Source organism: Botryllus schlosseri, chromosome 16 (genome assembly GCF_051294905.1).
Source record: "Botryllus schlosseri isolate E-star chromosome 16, Bs_hap1, whole genome shotgun sequence".
In the NCBI taxonomy this organism is placed as follows: Eukaryota; Metazoa; Chordata; class Ascidiacea; order Stolidobranchia; family Styelidae; genus Botryllus; species Botryllus schlosseri.
The window spans coordinates 15171473-15187991 of NC_137251.1; the positions used below are offsets into that span (position 1 = coordinate 15171473).

The 16519-nt window shown below is 39.9% G+C and overlaps 2 protein-coding genes across 2 annotated transcripts; both read right to left on the bottom strand.

Annotated features, from left to right (window-relative positions):
- LOC145458651 (uncharacterized) lies at positions 1-5369 on the bottom strand. The gene is made up of 4 exons (XM_080337087.1): positions 5227-5369; positions 4390-4559; positions 2142-2383; positions 1-1668 (listed from the first exon to the last, which is right to left on the bottom strand). Exons 1-4 carry the CDS (start codon positions 5367-5369, stop codon positions 1471-1473), a joined length of 753 nt encoding a protein of 250 aa, XP_080193213.1. The 3' UTR covers positions 1-1470.
- LOC145458833 (uncharacterized) lies at positions 4761-16166 on the bottom strand. Its single transcript, XM_080337328.1, has 4 exons — positions 15756-16166; positions 15523-15584; positions 14856-15037; positions 4761-6691 (listed from the first exon to the last, which is right to left on the bottom strand). The coding sequence occupies exons 1-4, from the start codon at positions 15997-15999 to the stop codon at positions 6409-6411; spliced, it is 771 nt and encodes a 256-aa protein (XP_080193454.1). The 5' UTR covers positions 16000-16166; the 3' UTR covers positions 4761-6408.
- Positions 16167-16519: the final 353 nt, after the last annotated feature.

The following is a 16519-nucleotide window of genomic DNA, read 5'->3' on the forward strand; positions in this document are numbered from 1 at the left end:
ATTTCCGTAAACATTTTACAAATTACCAATTTCTAGTCCGCTACTATAACTTTTGGAACTTGTAAATGTGTCTACTTTTCGGGATCTCAAAATAACGTGTAATATCGTTGCCATTGAATGGAAGAGGATGACTGACACTCGGTTGTACAATGTACAATTGTACATTCATATTTGTATGGTTGATATGCGCAAAACCTCTGGTTTGTTTTTTTATAAAATTATATCATTTTCAAACACCACAAGATTGCAATGAAATGAGAAGATAGGAAGGTGTCGAAATGACTTGGACTGGTCTCTCAGTCAAACACATTGGCCTGGATTCCGAAAACGCGAAAATAAGAAGAATGCAGATGCAGATTGAATGCAAGATAACATAAAATGGACAAGCGATGAAAATGCGGTGACATGTGTGGGTTGTAGATGTACGCGGAAAAGGCGAGTTCGATACATCAGGTCGTGTTCCATAAATCTAGACTGAAGCGCAGTTGGTATAGTAAAGATATAAGTGACCAAGAACTTTACGGGGGCAAAGAGCTTGCCACAAATGCAAATCTCGACTTAAAGATCGTTTAGTTACACTATCTCGATGACGCTGCATTTGAAACAAAATTGAATTTAAAGCAAACAGTTTTAAGACAAGGCACTTGTTTAAAATACGTTTTTTATTGTTTTTTTTTTTGAAGCCATGACGTCACGAACATTTAATTGTGGCGTCATAGTGGATTGACATTGCCAATTAAAAATAAAGCGTAAATATAGCTCCGTTGACGAAATATCTACGTACTATAGCTGTTGAGCCGACTCTTTTTAGGATTCCGACCATCCCATATATGGTATACGTCGGTAATTTCGGGTGGTGATCGTCCGTATGCTCATACAACATGATTTTAGGAAAGGATTTACACAATTATGGCATATTTATACAACTTAAAAAAAAACACTTTTTAAAACATGTTTTAAAGAAAGTGCTTTACACAACCATTTGTTATAAATGCAACCCTACATACAGCCAAACTACTAATGTTACAAAATAGAAAATTAGATTAAATTGGATGATTATACACCAGGGTTACCATATTTTGGGAATCTGAAAAACGGACACTTTTTAAAAATTTCCAGACTTACAATACCGGAGTCAACTCTGGAAAAATTGAAAAATTCTTTATTTATTGTGACTGTTTGTAGTAGGTTGACTAAAGAAATAGGTCAACTTTCTGGCTCAACTCCCGAAATACCCACCGGAAGGATACTGGAGTACTACTTTCCTATATCTCAGTTGAAATTTAACATACATTTAACCAAACTTTTCAAAATAGAGAACAGATTCTCAAAAAAGAGGGCATTTGGGTGTCTGCGGAGGACACTTTCAAAAATGTCAAAAAAGAGGACGTTTGGTAACCCTATTATACACTGGATATGGTTGCAAATAGACAGTTTATACGCAACACAAGTATCTGATTGATTAAGGGATTACACATTTTTCTGGCATAGCACGCTATGCATCTTTATAACTTTCCGGGCACTGAACATCCCTTCTATTCCGTTCTTGATTTTGGAAACTTGAAGAACCAACCGCATATGTCTATCCGATCCAGGGTGAGAATAGTTATACCAAAACGGAATGCTTGTGGATATCTCCTTCCCAGATTGAAGCAGGATCGTTCGTCTCTGTAATCGTGAAGCAGTTCATATTCACACAGTGTCGGATTTTTCACACATGAAGCGGTTGGACTGATTTAAGCATATATAGTTATAATGGACTGAGAATGTTGAAGATCTCTTACATCTACATACAAGGATCATAACAACACTTCCTATTATCGAGAAATATTTACTTCGCTGACAATCATTCCGAGCTTAATCATATATACTCTAGCGAAAAGTAAGCCTTGTCTGTATAGATAAACCTTGATTACAAATTATTCTGAACGGGCGTATGGTGACTCTAAACTATAGCCAATTATACTAGCATATAAAGGGTAAGTTCCCGTAGGCCTGTATGCACAACAGCGATTCACAAATAGGAGATATGATAAGTCATTAAGTATGGTTTCAATTTTTAAAGATTACGAGAAATATTCGCTTGTGAGCCTATATGAGATGGAGGACGCGAGTCTCCCAAGTGGAAATATTAGTATTACCTTACACAGAACGCGCATTCCGATCCAAACATTCAATACTTTTTGGCGTCTCATTATTTTACCGCGGATAAAATTGTGAAGTTCGATCTGCTGCTGGCGGCTATAGATCTCAGCCAACGAGTTTCCACGACGTCGACAAATAGCAGCTGCCTCGCGATAAACGAGGTAATTGGACTTTCGTCGTGCTCGCAGAATATAGCATCGTCCCTCGTAATAGTGACTGAGCTCACCCGCACACAATTCTGTCAAGATGAAACGCTCAGGTTAAAGTAGGGTGACCATATTTTGGAATCATAAAAGGCAGAAATTACCCACTTTTTACCTATGCTGATGTCGTGTTGACTGCAGTGCAGCTTACCCACTTTTTAACGATACTGCTATGGTGTTGACCAAAAAAAAAGTCATTTTCCAGTCCTACCCCCGAATGACCCGCTCGACTCTTCAACACTCTATTCCTATCAAAGTTACAATACGGAATTCTTTGTTGGGGTGCTGCCTGCAAGAATACAATTGACCCACTGCAAAAACTTCAACATCGGATCATCCGTATTATTGCCAAAGCCCCACGGGGGCCCGGATGTGCAACTGATAAATTGCTTCTCAAAAGATTTGGTGTTCTAAACTTAGAAGATATGAGAAAGCTAGAAATTGCCAAGTTTATGTATCAGTTCCATTGCGGTCAATGTCCCTCAAATTTCAATGACTACTTCACCTCGGAGACAAAAGCGCACAAGTACAGCACACGCGCGTCATCGAAGAACAACTACCATATGATCAGGACTGAATACAAGAAAACGCATTGCTCTATCAAGTATGCCGGACCCCAATTGTGGAACAGCATCTCGCCGGCTATCCGACAGTCGTCGAGCATGTCCGCATTCAAGTCGAAATACAAGCAATTTCTTCTAAATCAATACTAGCCAGTCTTCAGGATTACCGGACCACGACCTAACATCGACCTCGCCCTCCGCCACACGTCACCTCATTTCGTCGCTTGCGTCTTATATTCTCTGCATTACTTTTCATTCAGTGTGCATGCCTCTTATTTACTTCGCCTAGGCTAAGGTGGGTGTCTGATCTTAATGGCTACTCCAAGTTGTTTCGACACCCTCCTATCTTTTCATTGTATCGCAGTCTTGTGATGTTTTGAAACGATGAAAATATTAATAAACCTGATTGATTGATTGATTGATTGATTGAACGTCCGCATTACAGAATTCGCGTCGAGTCGCGTGCGACTCTTTTAGCCTTTGATTGCGGCTCTAATGATTGCAACTACGTTTCGCCATTTCGCAAGAGAGGTTTCACCTGAGTATAAATTGATACATTCCATCGCGAATTAAGAATATGCGTATTAGTTTTTTCTTTTCTTATGGTTTACGCAAGACATGTACAAATTAGGGGGAGGTGGCACTCCAACCTTAAAGGTCGACTCCAGAATTCCTACCTAAGTGTTGGAGGTTTATCTGGGCTCCTCCTCGCCATCTCATCCGCGTAAGCGGGGTCTTTTAAAAAAGCCTAGATGTGGGCCGTGCTACAAGTTGGCGGTTACGGAATCAAAAATAAGGACAATCGGTCTGGTGAAAATGACCATTGTAGTCAACAAACACCATGAACACCATAAACAGCAGCAACTACAACAACGTTAGAACTTTGCAATTGAACTTTCGAATCGAGTTCACGAACGTTTCACCCGCAACAATGGTGCCTGGTCATTAATTATTGATAAATCATTGTGTTCAACAATAAACTTGATAATTTATCACGCCTGCGCAGGTCACAATCATTTCCAGGCTAGCAATGGTGAATACGGCTCGTGCATTTGTAGTGTAAATGATAGCAATAACTGCACAGTTTGGCCAACAAAATGTCGTCGAGCGATAATTGCTAGAAAAGAAAGTATGAACGGAAAATAGAACAGTAACTCGAAACGTCATTGCGAAACCAAACACCAATACTTTGCCACGAGTTACCCAACGAAGACCGATTTACTGAGTAAATTTGCAGTCTTACGGATAACCTATATACATGTCATTGTGACGCACCAAAATGGTATTTTCAAATTTTGGGATGTCTCTCTTTTAAAGTTAAGAATTTTGATATGCGGGTCGCGCTTGAAGCAGGTATGCCTACCCCTGTCCTTATTAGTTTTATATTATGTCCCCGACTATTACCGTGCAGACATGCCTGTAAACTCAACTGATTATAAAAATACTAATCATCAGAATATACAAATTGTATGTCATACCATTTCTGTGTGCAGGAGTCCAGTTTCCGTTATGCTGTAGTGATGATGCTGACTGCGAGTCCGCGAAACCGTGAGATGTTCGGTTGTCAGAAATTATGTGAAGAGGTCTACATCTATCTTTTTGCTTAGACCCAAATGCCGAAAAACATATAACGATCGTTGACAAATGGCTTTTAACAGTAATTTCATATTTATTGACTCGAACTCATACAACATACTGCTGTAACTTATTCGATGAATACATTGAATACATTGCGGTATTGTGATGTGCATCATGTCCACCATTGTCATATGATCGACCGAAAAGGGGGGGGGGATAGCGTAGTGGTGACGATAAGCACCCACTAATCGGGCGGCCCCGGTTTATTGTACATTGAGTATGTCTCGTTAAAATGAAAATATAACTTGTCGATTATTTTTGATTGATTACATTGATAGATCATCGCTCTATCAAATAGGCCGGACCCGTCGTGTGGAGCAGCATCCCGCCGGCCATCCGACAGTCGACGAGCATGTCCACATTCAAGTCGAAATACAAGCAATTTCTATGCTAAATCCGCGCGCAAGATTACCGGCCCGACCTATCGATCTCGCCTTCCTTGACATCCCACCCTATTTTGTTGCTTGCTTTTCTATCCGATCTTTTTTTTACTTTTCATTCAGTGTGCATGCCTCCTCTTTACATCGCCTACATCAAGGTGGGTGTTTGATTTCAAAGACTACTCCAAGTCGTATCAATACCTCCCTATCTTTTCATTGTATCGCAATTTTTGTGGTGTATTGAACTGATAAAAGTTGCTAATAAACCGAGCCTGTGTCTATACTGCTGAAACTCACAAGATCTTAAATATTTGTTTCATACTTTCTACAACGCCACTGGCGGCGTAGAAGATGATTATGACCGTCTTATCATTCTTATCTTTCGAGCAGTGGAAAGTCGCAATATCAACCATATATCGCGGCGACTGCACAGTGCGCATATCATCGTTTCTACAGCGCAAGCCTGCGAGAATGCGTTTGCAACAACATGAAGTTGAGCGTTCTGTGATGCGTAAAATTGGTTCTGAATCAGTCAAGCGAGTTTCAAAACAAACTATGGATTCATTTTATTAGCACATGCAGCAAATACTGAGCTCAGCGGGTATAGGCTTCGTGTGAAGGGTGAGTTTCTCGCATTAACCCCAAATGGAATTTTTATACAAATGTACATACGTGTACAAGTACATTGTACTGTACAACAGTACTGTGGTATATTTTCGTGACTCACCTATTTCGCGGCGCGTGACATAATTTGAGATTTACGAAGCACGCTCAGTAAAGCATTTTGAAATCCTGAAATTTATTGTATAGTTTTAAAAATATTGCTTTTGTTGTTCAAAATAAGCTACTGTCCTGTGCCCAACATCACTATTCCTCACTAACTGATACGGCTTCGGCGATGGTATCAGAGTTGGATCAATTACATTATTTCAGCTCTATTACAATTGCAATTACTTCCTTGCATGTTTCAATTACATTACAGTTACAATTATTCCTTGCTAAAAATATCGAATTACAATTACAATTACAATTACAATTACTACGTACCGTATACAAGTCGCCACCGTCCGATCCACATGTAAGCTGTGTCTCACAATAGCCTCGAATTAATTCGGCTAACCCCAAATTGTAGCCCAATTACAAATATAACAACCCTTCACATTACACATCTAATCCATTTGTATAGAATACTGTTGCACCAAGAGAAACCAGGCCTATGTGCGTCAACAACAAATGCTAAAAGAGCAAAACCGTTAAAACATGATTCTCACGTAAAAGTAAAGATTATAAGAAATATTTACTTCTTTTTTTATAGGAGTCAGGTCAGTGTCTTAGGTAGGTATGCAACGCATATGTCTCAAACTATAACGTGATATAGGCCTACACACGTTTAAAATGCCAGGTGTGATGTGAGAAAAGTCTTACAATGCATGACGAAGTTATAGCAGAATGGTTGCCTGATTCCTACAACAGAATACATCAGATAATGTTATCAAGGTTGATCTCGCATAAAAATGGATATTTCGCATAACACGATGCATCATTCAGCAATAGTTTCTCATTTCTCGCACCGACAACAACCCCACAGTCTTCCTCGCCAAGTAAGCTATTGGGCTCGCCGATCCGCCATTCCATTGTATTCTCGTTCATAGTACCCAAGTCGGTCCACACCCATTCTCCCTCCTTTGGAGCATCTCCTGTTCCTATCCACATCGAGCTCCGTTTGTCATCGAGAAGAACAAATTTATTTTCGATGATATACCTAGAATATTAGAATGTAAACTATAGAAATTTGACAGATTAACATTTGCCCCTAATATCGTCGCGATGGAATCAAAATAGCTCATGTCGCCCATTATTTTGGATAGTAGTAGGCAATAGTGCAAAAGTTTCGTGGCGCTTATCAACTATAAAGAACTGGATAGCCACGGTCTGTAATTACTTGGGCCATTTTAATATGATCTTAAAAATCAATAATATGACTTTATTTTTCGGAAAATATGACTTTATGTGACTTTATGTGAAAATCGTGTAATTTTACATGCGAACATAGTCACTCACGGAATTAAAGAGTAAAACATACGAAACATAACAGTAATACACATCCCTTTTTACAGTGGCGGCTCGTGACAATATCGGGTGGTGGGGCAAGGGCTGCGAGCGACTTTTATCAACATGACGTCACAATGGCGTTTTCCAACGTAAAAAAGTAACTTTATGATGGTCACATGAATTTCCCGACAACAGTGATTTTAACGTAGGTGCCGCGAGAGGTTTGCCGGTGAGCCGTGACTTGAAGTGTGGTAACAAATGTTGTATTCATTTATTTTTAATCAAAGGATTATTTTACAAAATGTACGCGAACTAAGAATCGTCCCTATGCCACGAATCAAGTATCAGGTCATCCTTAGTAGCATGCGTTTTGATTTCATGGTAGAGTTATAGATTACGCAAATCGATAGACCCTAAAATCCGACCGTCACCCCAAATTCGAAATCCGGATCCAGTCCGGCCAGGTAAAAAAACATTGAACTCCTGCTCCTGAACCGGACTGTGGCCATCTCTGGTTACGACCAGGTGATAATAGGCAACCAAAGCGGAGGCACCCGGCGTACGATTGGATCAATAGACTGGACAACTTCTAGACCTCTCATTTTCGCTCTAAAGGCAACTGCGTAAACTACGTACGGAATAAAGATTCAATACGATTCATGTTCGCACTTGACTTGACCTGACTAATTCCAATGACTAGAACTCGAGAGATTGCGTAAGCCTAACTGGAAAGGTCAACGAGTTCGGACACATACGCAATTGTTATCTCATAGATTGGGCCTGTCATATTGAATCCAGAACATCAATTTGAATGGTCTTTGAAGAACTAAGGACAGCAGCCTCGGAACTTCGGTCTCGGAACAACGTAGGACATTTTGGCCTTGAAACTGGAGACTGTGACACAACACATACGGCTTACTGTCTATAAGTCTGCTGCGAAATCGCCGTTGGAAAATATATTAATATATAAATACATGAATAAAAGCCGTAACTTAGTATACTGTTACAAGAAATCATCGAGAAGTAGCATACGCAATCTCATAACCCATTCCGGTATGGTACACTGTCAAAATCAATGCAAACCAATGATATATATACAATGATTGGAAACTGCCACGCCCCCTAACGCTGTAAGGTTTACTCCCGCCGAAATCAGCGTGTGCGCGGATAAGGTTGACTGCATACACTTCATTGAGTAATGTTGACCGTGGTGGAGTACTGCTATCACCTTTGCTGGCAGTTATTCCACTGTTTTTTCGTTTGTTGGTTGATTGTTAACAGGTTTTGCGAGCATAGTGAGACAGTACTGCATACTAAGGTCTAATCAAACTTCCGCCAATGCGCAATATTCAGGTACTGACTAGCTGCTTAGGTTTTTGCACCTGTGGATGAGCGTAAAAAAGCTTGGAAAATTAGGACAGATTGAGATTCGAACATTTGTAAGCATCAATTACGCCATCTGATATCTTGAAAGCGAAACTGCTCAAGATGCTTTTGTGAGTAATCTTATTGCTGATGGGTGCCCAACCTGAAGATTCGATGAGACCCATTTAACAGAAAGCAATTTTATTGAAGGCTACTATAATATTTATAACTCTTTTTTCTCACTAATAGTTGATTGATGAATAGTTGGTTGCGTCAGATGTGAGATAGTGTTGCATACCAGGGTGTGCTAAAACCTCTGCCAATGCGCATTTGTTTAAAGTTCCAGCAAAACGTTTTTGCACTGGCGCCAAATATGAATCGGCGGAAAACCTTGAGAAATTTATAAAGGAGCATGCGTCAAGATCGTGGCTGGATCAATTGTACAAAAAAAGACGATTTAAAGATTTGCGAACTTCATTCGCGTCATCTGATTTGTTGAAAGGTGAGGAAATGATTCTATACTGTAGCCTACTCTTCATCATTGCATAAGCACTACAGAGTGGTGGGCTACCTTGACTATATATTTTGATTCCCATGGTAGTTAACTCGTAAGTTGATGAAACGAGTTTCGTTTTAATGTCTAATGCATTTGCTCTTGCGTATAGGACACAAATCGATCAATTTGCAAATTGGAGCAATTCCAGCCTTAAATTTGCCTGTAAATTGGCTAGATTGTGTTCTCATGACTTTATAGCTGTGTCGAAAACTTCATCGCGAATATTTCAGCAATGCTGTTCACGGTGATGTTTCATGTGTCTAACTACTTCTGATTTTTTGCATTTTCAGTGAAAGAGAATATTGTATTCAGTACAACGAAAGACGGAATGGTAGGATTCGTTGATCTTGGGGAGTTGAGACCTGTAGAATGTAGATGATGATGAACCAGCTACACACGCTCTTCAAGTTTATGCCAGTGGCCTGGTAACGTCTGTTTCCAAACCCTTGGCATACTGCGCAACAAAGTCGGTGGCTTCATTTCGACTTTCGAGTAGGCCTATATTCTGGAAACGTGTCGGCATCTTGGTGGATTGTGGATTTCGGGTAGCTGCGTTTGTTGCTGATGGACTCAGTGCAAATCCCAAGATGTTCCAAGAGCGTACGCAACAACCTATACGCCAGCCGCACTGGTGGTACGAAACTTCTCAACAGGGATGGTAAATTTATTCGATGACAGCATTTTACGGCTGTTTGAACTGACGGAATTGAGATGCGTCAAATTGACGGATGCACATTTTCGTATGCAAAGCTTGGCAAAGATGCGGGAGATTTTTGCAGCTCAGCTTCTGTCTGATAGTGTTGCGCGTATTATGCGAGCAGGAGAGGTGACGGTAAAGAAGCTTCTGCATGGTTTGCAGGTATTTACAAGTGGTTCGACATTATGAATACATCAACCAAGTTCAGCTACAACGCTGACTTGAAGCCATATTGCAGTCCAGACGATTCACACTTGGACTGGCTGGAAAATGATTTCTTGCCTAAAATGCGAAAATGGATAGATTCTTGTGCTGAAGGAACAGTAACTTAGAAAACCAAAAAATTCTTGAGTCTCGATAACCATTTATGCATTTAATAACCATGGACCGGTACGGTCAAATAGCCGAATCCTTATTCTGCACTACAGATATTAATGAATTTGGTGACACCTTGATATCATATAAAATTACGGAAAAAGAATGTTCCCCATCCTACCAATGATTCGGGCAAGAGCAAGCAAAGATGGACAAACAGCTAAACAAGGCAGATTTCATCAAGAGTAGATACGGCATCGTTCGGGTCGTATTTGGCCATTCTTTAGCCAACGAAAGCGAGTGTACTGCTGCATTATTAAGGACATCATCCAAATACTTTTCCCAAGTTGAAGATGACAAAATTTGATATCTAGCACTGTTATTGCTTAACAAATCACGCATAAACTGTTTTTCTTGTCCACCTGGTTATTTTTGCATTGGTCTAGTTCTGTACAGTTGCATATTAATGTTAATTTTTTCAAATGCCTGCATCATTATTTCGGTCATATACACATGAATTAGGGATTTGAGGATTAAATTATGTATTCGTAAATGTTCTATCTATGAAGTGTATGTATCTTCCTCATTTCTTTACATAACATGATGGAATCCTGAAAATTCAATTCTGTATTGTAAGGCATCGAGATTTTGTGGAATGATCATGGATAGGTGACTTTTTTCAGAGGTGGGTGATGTATGCAGCGTTGCTACTGAAGTAGTTGAAGTATTGCTGCAATGATTTACTCAGGTTCAAATAGAAGTAGCGAAAATATAAATGTGTATAGTACTTTTAAAAAGTTCTAAAAGTAGATTTGGTTGTTCGCTCGGAGTCAGTTGAAAATAGTCACTTTTGAAATTGCAGGGTTAAGCTTAGTGACTGCCGCAAAATGGCCATTGAATATGTGCGTGCTATTTTCAAAAACCTTCAAAACTCAGGAGATCTAGATATCCCCGGAAAAAAACAAGTTGTGATGTTTTTGTTTGGTGAGTAGTATGAAAACACAATCACCCGCGGAAGTAGGCAAACCTACTCGAGTACTCAAAATAACTAGAATTACTCCTTTAAAAACTACGTCTGCTTGATATTTAATTATATATGATGTTATTGATGTAGGAATATGATGGAAAAGCGAGACCTCAAGTTGGAATGAAGGTTGTGTCACTTGCAACAAAGGTTGAACGTGCGCGACTGTGTGAACATAAGCCTCGTTGGTCGTCACAAGGCTACATCACGGGGATTGCGTGTAATTGCGAGTCGTCAATGTGTGAATTGGATTTACGATACGCGCATGACGCGCGAAATTTATCTTGTGAACTAGGTGTACGACTGTACGAAGTACGTGAATCAACGTTTATATGGCAGCGGTCCGCTAGCATAATCAGAAGAAAAATGCCAGACGCGAGAAAGAAATGCGCTTTTAAAGCTATTCAACACGTCAACGCTAATTGCCACTGATAAATATACCCAACAAATTATATATCATCGCTAGTTCCTCAAAGAAGTATTACTGAGGAAGCCTTTGTTTACAGCACAACTGTGTATGCGATGAAGCGTGACCAGGAACACGCTGAAACGCAGAGCTCACGGTAGTTTCCAATCATTGTATATATATCATTGATGCAAACAGACGAACACCGAACTTTGAGTAAAATAGATCGAGGAATAGGCTGATCGAATGATCAGCTGTTAGCCGACATCGAAAATGAAATAGCTATCGCAATTGACAGGGGATTGTAAGCAAATGGTTTGAAGGCCACAATTTCACAATGAAATGGACATTGGCGAACATAAAATTATGCGAATACTTGAATGCAAACCGAGAATCTTGGTTAGCTGTTTCATGCGATCATCGAGATATACCATTGGAAATATCATCACCGATCTCGTTATGGAACGCAGACTATAGATTAGCACAGACCGACACCGGCTTTTGCGTGAGATCCGCAATGACGTAGGTAGGCTAAGTATCAGGTCAGCGCGCATCTCTACCATACTCGACCTCGAAAACGAAATAACTGCCTCAATCATTGAGTGTCAACTTTAAGACTTGGCACCGCGTTCGATACTAAAATCAAGACATACCGTGTGAAAGCTCATGACAGATCTAGGTATGGAACATCGTTAAAATCAATAGAGACCAATAACGGCTTTTGCGTAAATTTGTTGGCGATAAATGAAGAGTCAGCTCTTACTCGACTTTGGAAACGAAATTACCACCCACATAGTTCAGTGACAAACTTAAAACTTGTTACATCGGTCGATACTAACACTTACCGTGCCAAATGTCATGACCGATCTCGGTATAGAACATCGTCAAAATCAATGGAGACCAATACCGGCTTTTGAGTAAAATCCGTTTGCTGTACTATGTACATGATAGATCAGCACACACTGAACTTCGGAAACGGAATTACTACCATTATCTTTAAGTAGCAAGCCTGAAACTTGGAGCAGTGTTAAATACTACCTTCACAACATATCATACCAAGTTTCAAGAATTATCATGGTGCGAAACACCGTCAAAATCGACCTATACCAGCAAAGGTCGACTCAACGCATATTACGGTAACCGAGTTCAGATATAGATACGATTGTTACATCACACCTTAGGGGCGAGTAGGCATATTTGCCCCGGTTGCTCGGCCATTTTACGAATAGGAGAGAGTAAATCACCGTTTCTTTATTGTGCGCGGCTTTGAGAGAATAGATAGTGAAAGCTTGTTATGAGCGCTACCGGGGCAAGCCCCGGCTAGGCATTCACAAAGCGAAAACACAGAAGAGAATTCGATTTTCGCAGAGACTTCGCTATGTATGGGCGTTTGCAAGCGAAAGCACAAGAAGAACGCGGGTTTCGCTGTGATCTCGGTATATATTGATTGCTGTGCATCTATAAATGGTTAAATTGTTATTGAACAGAATTTTAGGTGGGGCAATGCCCCAGTTGCCCTATAGGACGAGCCGCCACTGCCTTTTTATTTTAAACCACTCTTGTAGTATACAGTTTCTTGTAGTGTGGAATGTTAGAGTCTATGAAGTTACGATTTGGACGTAAAATGACTTTAGTAAGGAAAATGAGCGCTCCACAGACGCTGATGTGTGTTGACACTTCTGCAGTTTTGCATAAAGCGCAGGTGAAATGTTTTGTCTTTGTAGCTAAATAATTTGCTTCACATCGTTTTTGTCAAATCGCTTCTTAATGTACTTTCTGAGCTCAAGCGGATCTTTTCCGAGATCGAGAGCATTTAAATCAGCATGGGCCTCTTTGATGGTGTATGTACAACTTTCCATTTTGTGAATTATGTTTGAAATATTGTTATAGTGGAGACACATTTCTGTTAAATGACAAGTCAACTTTCGGATCGTTGATTGAATTTTTGACGCTATTTACAAAAACTCTTTCACCTTCCTGTACATTGAGTATTTCTTTAACTTGCGGATGTCTCACGGCATCATATTTCGCAGCATTCAACCAGCTACCCCAACGAGTAACTGTCTTTTATTTTCTTAGTGCTTAATTGCTTCACCGCTGAAATTGATATTTTTTATTTAAATTATATAACGATATGAATTTATAACTCAAAAGTATGACTATATAACTTACAAAGCTGATTTATGACCTAACCAGGAAAATATGACTTTATATGACTCTATAAATTTCTTAATATACCTCATTGGGACGCTGTTTTTGGACTCAGATTGATTTCACGACTTACTGATGCACAGAAAAAAAACTTTAATGACTTTAAATGACCCTAGCAATTACCATCCGTTACAAATTACCTTGGAAATTCATTTAAGCGTGCACAAAACGTATCACAAGTAACTTCCGAACAAGAACATGGATGTTACAGGATCGTAACTGCCGCACATCAAACAGCCCAATTCCGGGGGGGGAGCTCGAAGGGGGCCCAAAATTATATTGTGAAGTAGCATTAATTATAGATTCTTTTTTGGAAAATTCATGCGTCTTCATTCAATTTTTTTCGTGTTAGGCGCGATTTAATATTGACAGATCACTTAATTATTGGGTAGCCTTTCCCCAAGAATAAATACGCATGATTTATAGAAATTCGCATTTCGGCGTCGGCCATTACCGTGCCACGAGGCATCAAGACATATGAAGTATTAGGCCATGTAACATGCGACTCTGAGAAGTGTGCCATAACGATCGGCAGCGGGAAAACCTTAGCCGAAAAGGACTGCCCTTATGCTGACCGAAAACATCGATTATACAATATATGTTCAATTGTCCGTAGGAGCCTATTAAAGGCTGGTGCCGAATGTTCCTGTCCGGGAAATCTACAAGACAGATGCCATCCCACAGAGAAAAAAACCAGGCAAGAAATACCAATTTGAAATCGTGTGCGTCTTTTAGTTTAGTACGTTTGAGCGATTTTAATATCTTTTGACATAGCAAACAGGAGGTCACGAAATAACATCATGTACCGACAACATCAAGTCATTGTACCAACGGGCCACTCGAATATGTTTAATTATTATTTACGGGCCCTACATTTTCCAAGGAAACGCCTCACTCAGCGCTATCGGTAGTTCTGATTACGTGGGCAGAGAGAGGATAAAAAGTTTGTAAAAATATACATGCAATTCCCGATATTATTGATCGATTCAATCATGAATTATAGAAATTTTCGCGCCTGGACGGATTGACATTGGACCACTAACAAGCATAACTAATCTCGCTTACAAGTAGCGGCGGGAACATATATCCTAACGGGAGTCTGGTGAGCTTCGCCCCCATAAGTTAGGTTCATCACCCTACGTGGAGCCAGGACTAACGTTTGGGGGGGCTGACGAAGTGCTGTTTCGGCCCTGGATGTGAGCACCCTGATCAGCGAGCACGCTACGTTTCAGCGTTATTCGGCGGGTTATCATGAATACCGACAATAATGGGAATATATATGACATAGGCTAACGATTACCTCACAGCATATGGGTGTCTAACGACTTCTGCAGCCAGTCTGCCTCTGAACCCCTGGCATTTCTTTCTGGCGTCACGGAAGATTACTGGGTCGGAGAACTTTCGGAAAATGTAGTCCCCCGATTTGACCCATCCATGAAGTGTATACACCTTCTCCACTGATTGTCTTATGATTTCGTTGATCTAAATATAGCAATCGGTAAACTGTGAATTGGACTGTCTCAGCACCATTGTATAGTGAAAATTCCACGAAAACATGAAATTCATCTCCTCGTGCGTTGAGATTGTTGGGGTTGCTTTGGGGTTGTCGAGATGTTCAACATTTTCAAAATGTTGCGGTAGAAAGTTCGGTAACATTGAAGGTGTATGCCTAAAATCCTTTTGCTAAGGCGTGAAGTCTAATTTTTTTGCTGTTGAAAAAATGTGCTATATTAGGACCGTTAAATCTCAGAAACAAAACGAAAATAATTATTAGGCATGAATCTTTAATTATCGAACATAATCGCAACTGATTTTAAGAATTTCAAAATCTGGATTGATCTGTCATATGCATGATATCTTGATTTTGTACTACGGTTGTATTACAGGATGACCATCACAATGTCATGTTTCGCTTTACATTTATAAATGTATGTATCTGTATATATAAAGATATGAAGACGATTCACCATATCTCTTGTGAACACTTTTTCTGCGTCTTCAGTATTGTTCAGTTCAGTATGATTCGCCCCTGAAATAACCATAGAAAACGCAATCAAATTACTCTCGTCGTACCTGGCACGCACAGTGAACGGGCTATTTCTTGGGTCTAGTAACATGTGCTTCCAGCTTTCCGTCGAGTCTTGTATACAATACTTGCAGTATACCGTAATACCGTTCCTACTGTTCTCAATTGCCTCACCTACGTTGATTGATCCATTCGAAGACCATTCGATCCCATCCTCGCATAAAATAGGAAACTCATTTCGGTCGATAATATCAGCTGAAAGGTCCGGAGTCGGGTTACAACTCCATAGACAACATCCCGGACGCGGTTTACATTTGAATTCCTTCGATAAAATTAGGTTGCAGTCAATTGAGATTATCAGCAGGGCCACTAGTTTGTGCATAATGATCTTCTTGCAGAAACGAATAAAATTTGACATGCTCTGGTTCAGCTTTTTAGATTGATCTATTTTTATACGAACTCGTGGACTCTCAAAGTCGAGTGGTATTTGCGAGTAATTAGTAGGCTACGAAAACAACGTATGACAATTAAGTTCATAAACCGGTAATTTTACGCTTTAAAATATACAAAATAAGCATACATTTTAAAAGATAAGTCGAATCAAAAAACATCGAAGTGGGCTATAAAGGCGCGCCGCAGGCATAACTTTCGATACTACACGAAACTTCGAACTGTGGGTTCTATTGCAAGCCGAGATGACTGCACTGCATAAGCGATAACTCGGAACGGATGAAAACAGATAGCAGAATGATGAAAAGCATGAATGCTAATTATGTGAAAACAATACATTTTATGTAGATCAGTATACTTAACAACCATTGATTCACGGAACACTTAAGGTGCCATGAGCCAGTCTTGGGCTTCCGTCGAGTCAAGACACACTCTCAACTCATACATATGATTTGTGATAATTGGGGCAAGTTTTTGCAACTTTTGCA

Coding starts and splice junctions, on each gene's coding strand:
- LOC145458833 (XM_080337328.1), bottom strand. CDS start 15,999: ATGTCAAATTTTATTCGTTTCTGCAAGAAGATCATTATGCACAAACTA. Junction 15,038..15,522: donor AAGTGTTCACAAGAGATATG/GTGAATCGTCTT, acceptor TGCTATATTTAG/ATCAACGAAATCATAAGACA. Junction 6,692..14,855: donor AGACACCCATATGCTGTGAG/GTAATCGTTAGC, acceptor CTAATATTCTAG/GTATATCATCGAAAATAAAT.
- LOC145458651 (XM_080337087.1), bottom strand. CDS start 5,369: ATGCGCACTGTGCAGTCGCCGCGATATATGGTTGATATTGCGACTTTC. Junction 4,560..5,226: donor AAACAAATATTTAAGATCTT/GTGAGTTTCAGC, acceptor TACTGTTAAAAG/CCATTTGTCAACGATCGTTA. Junction 2,384..4,389: donor GACTCCTGCACACAGAAATG/GTATGACATACA, acceptor TCATCTTGACAG/AATTGTGTGCGGGTGAGCTC.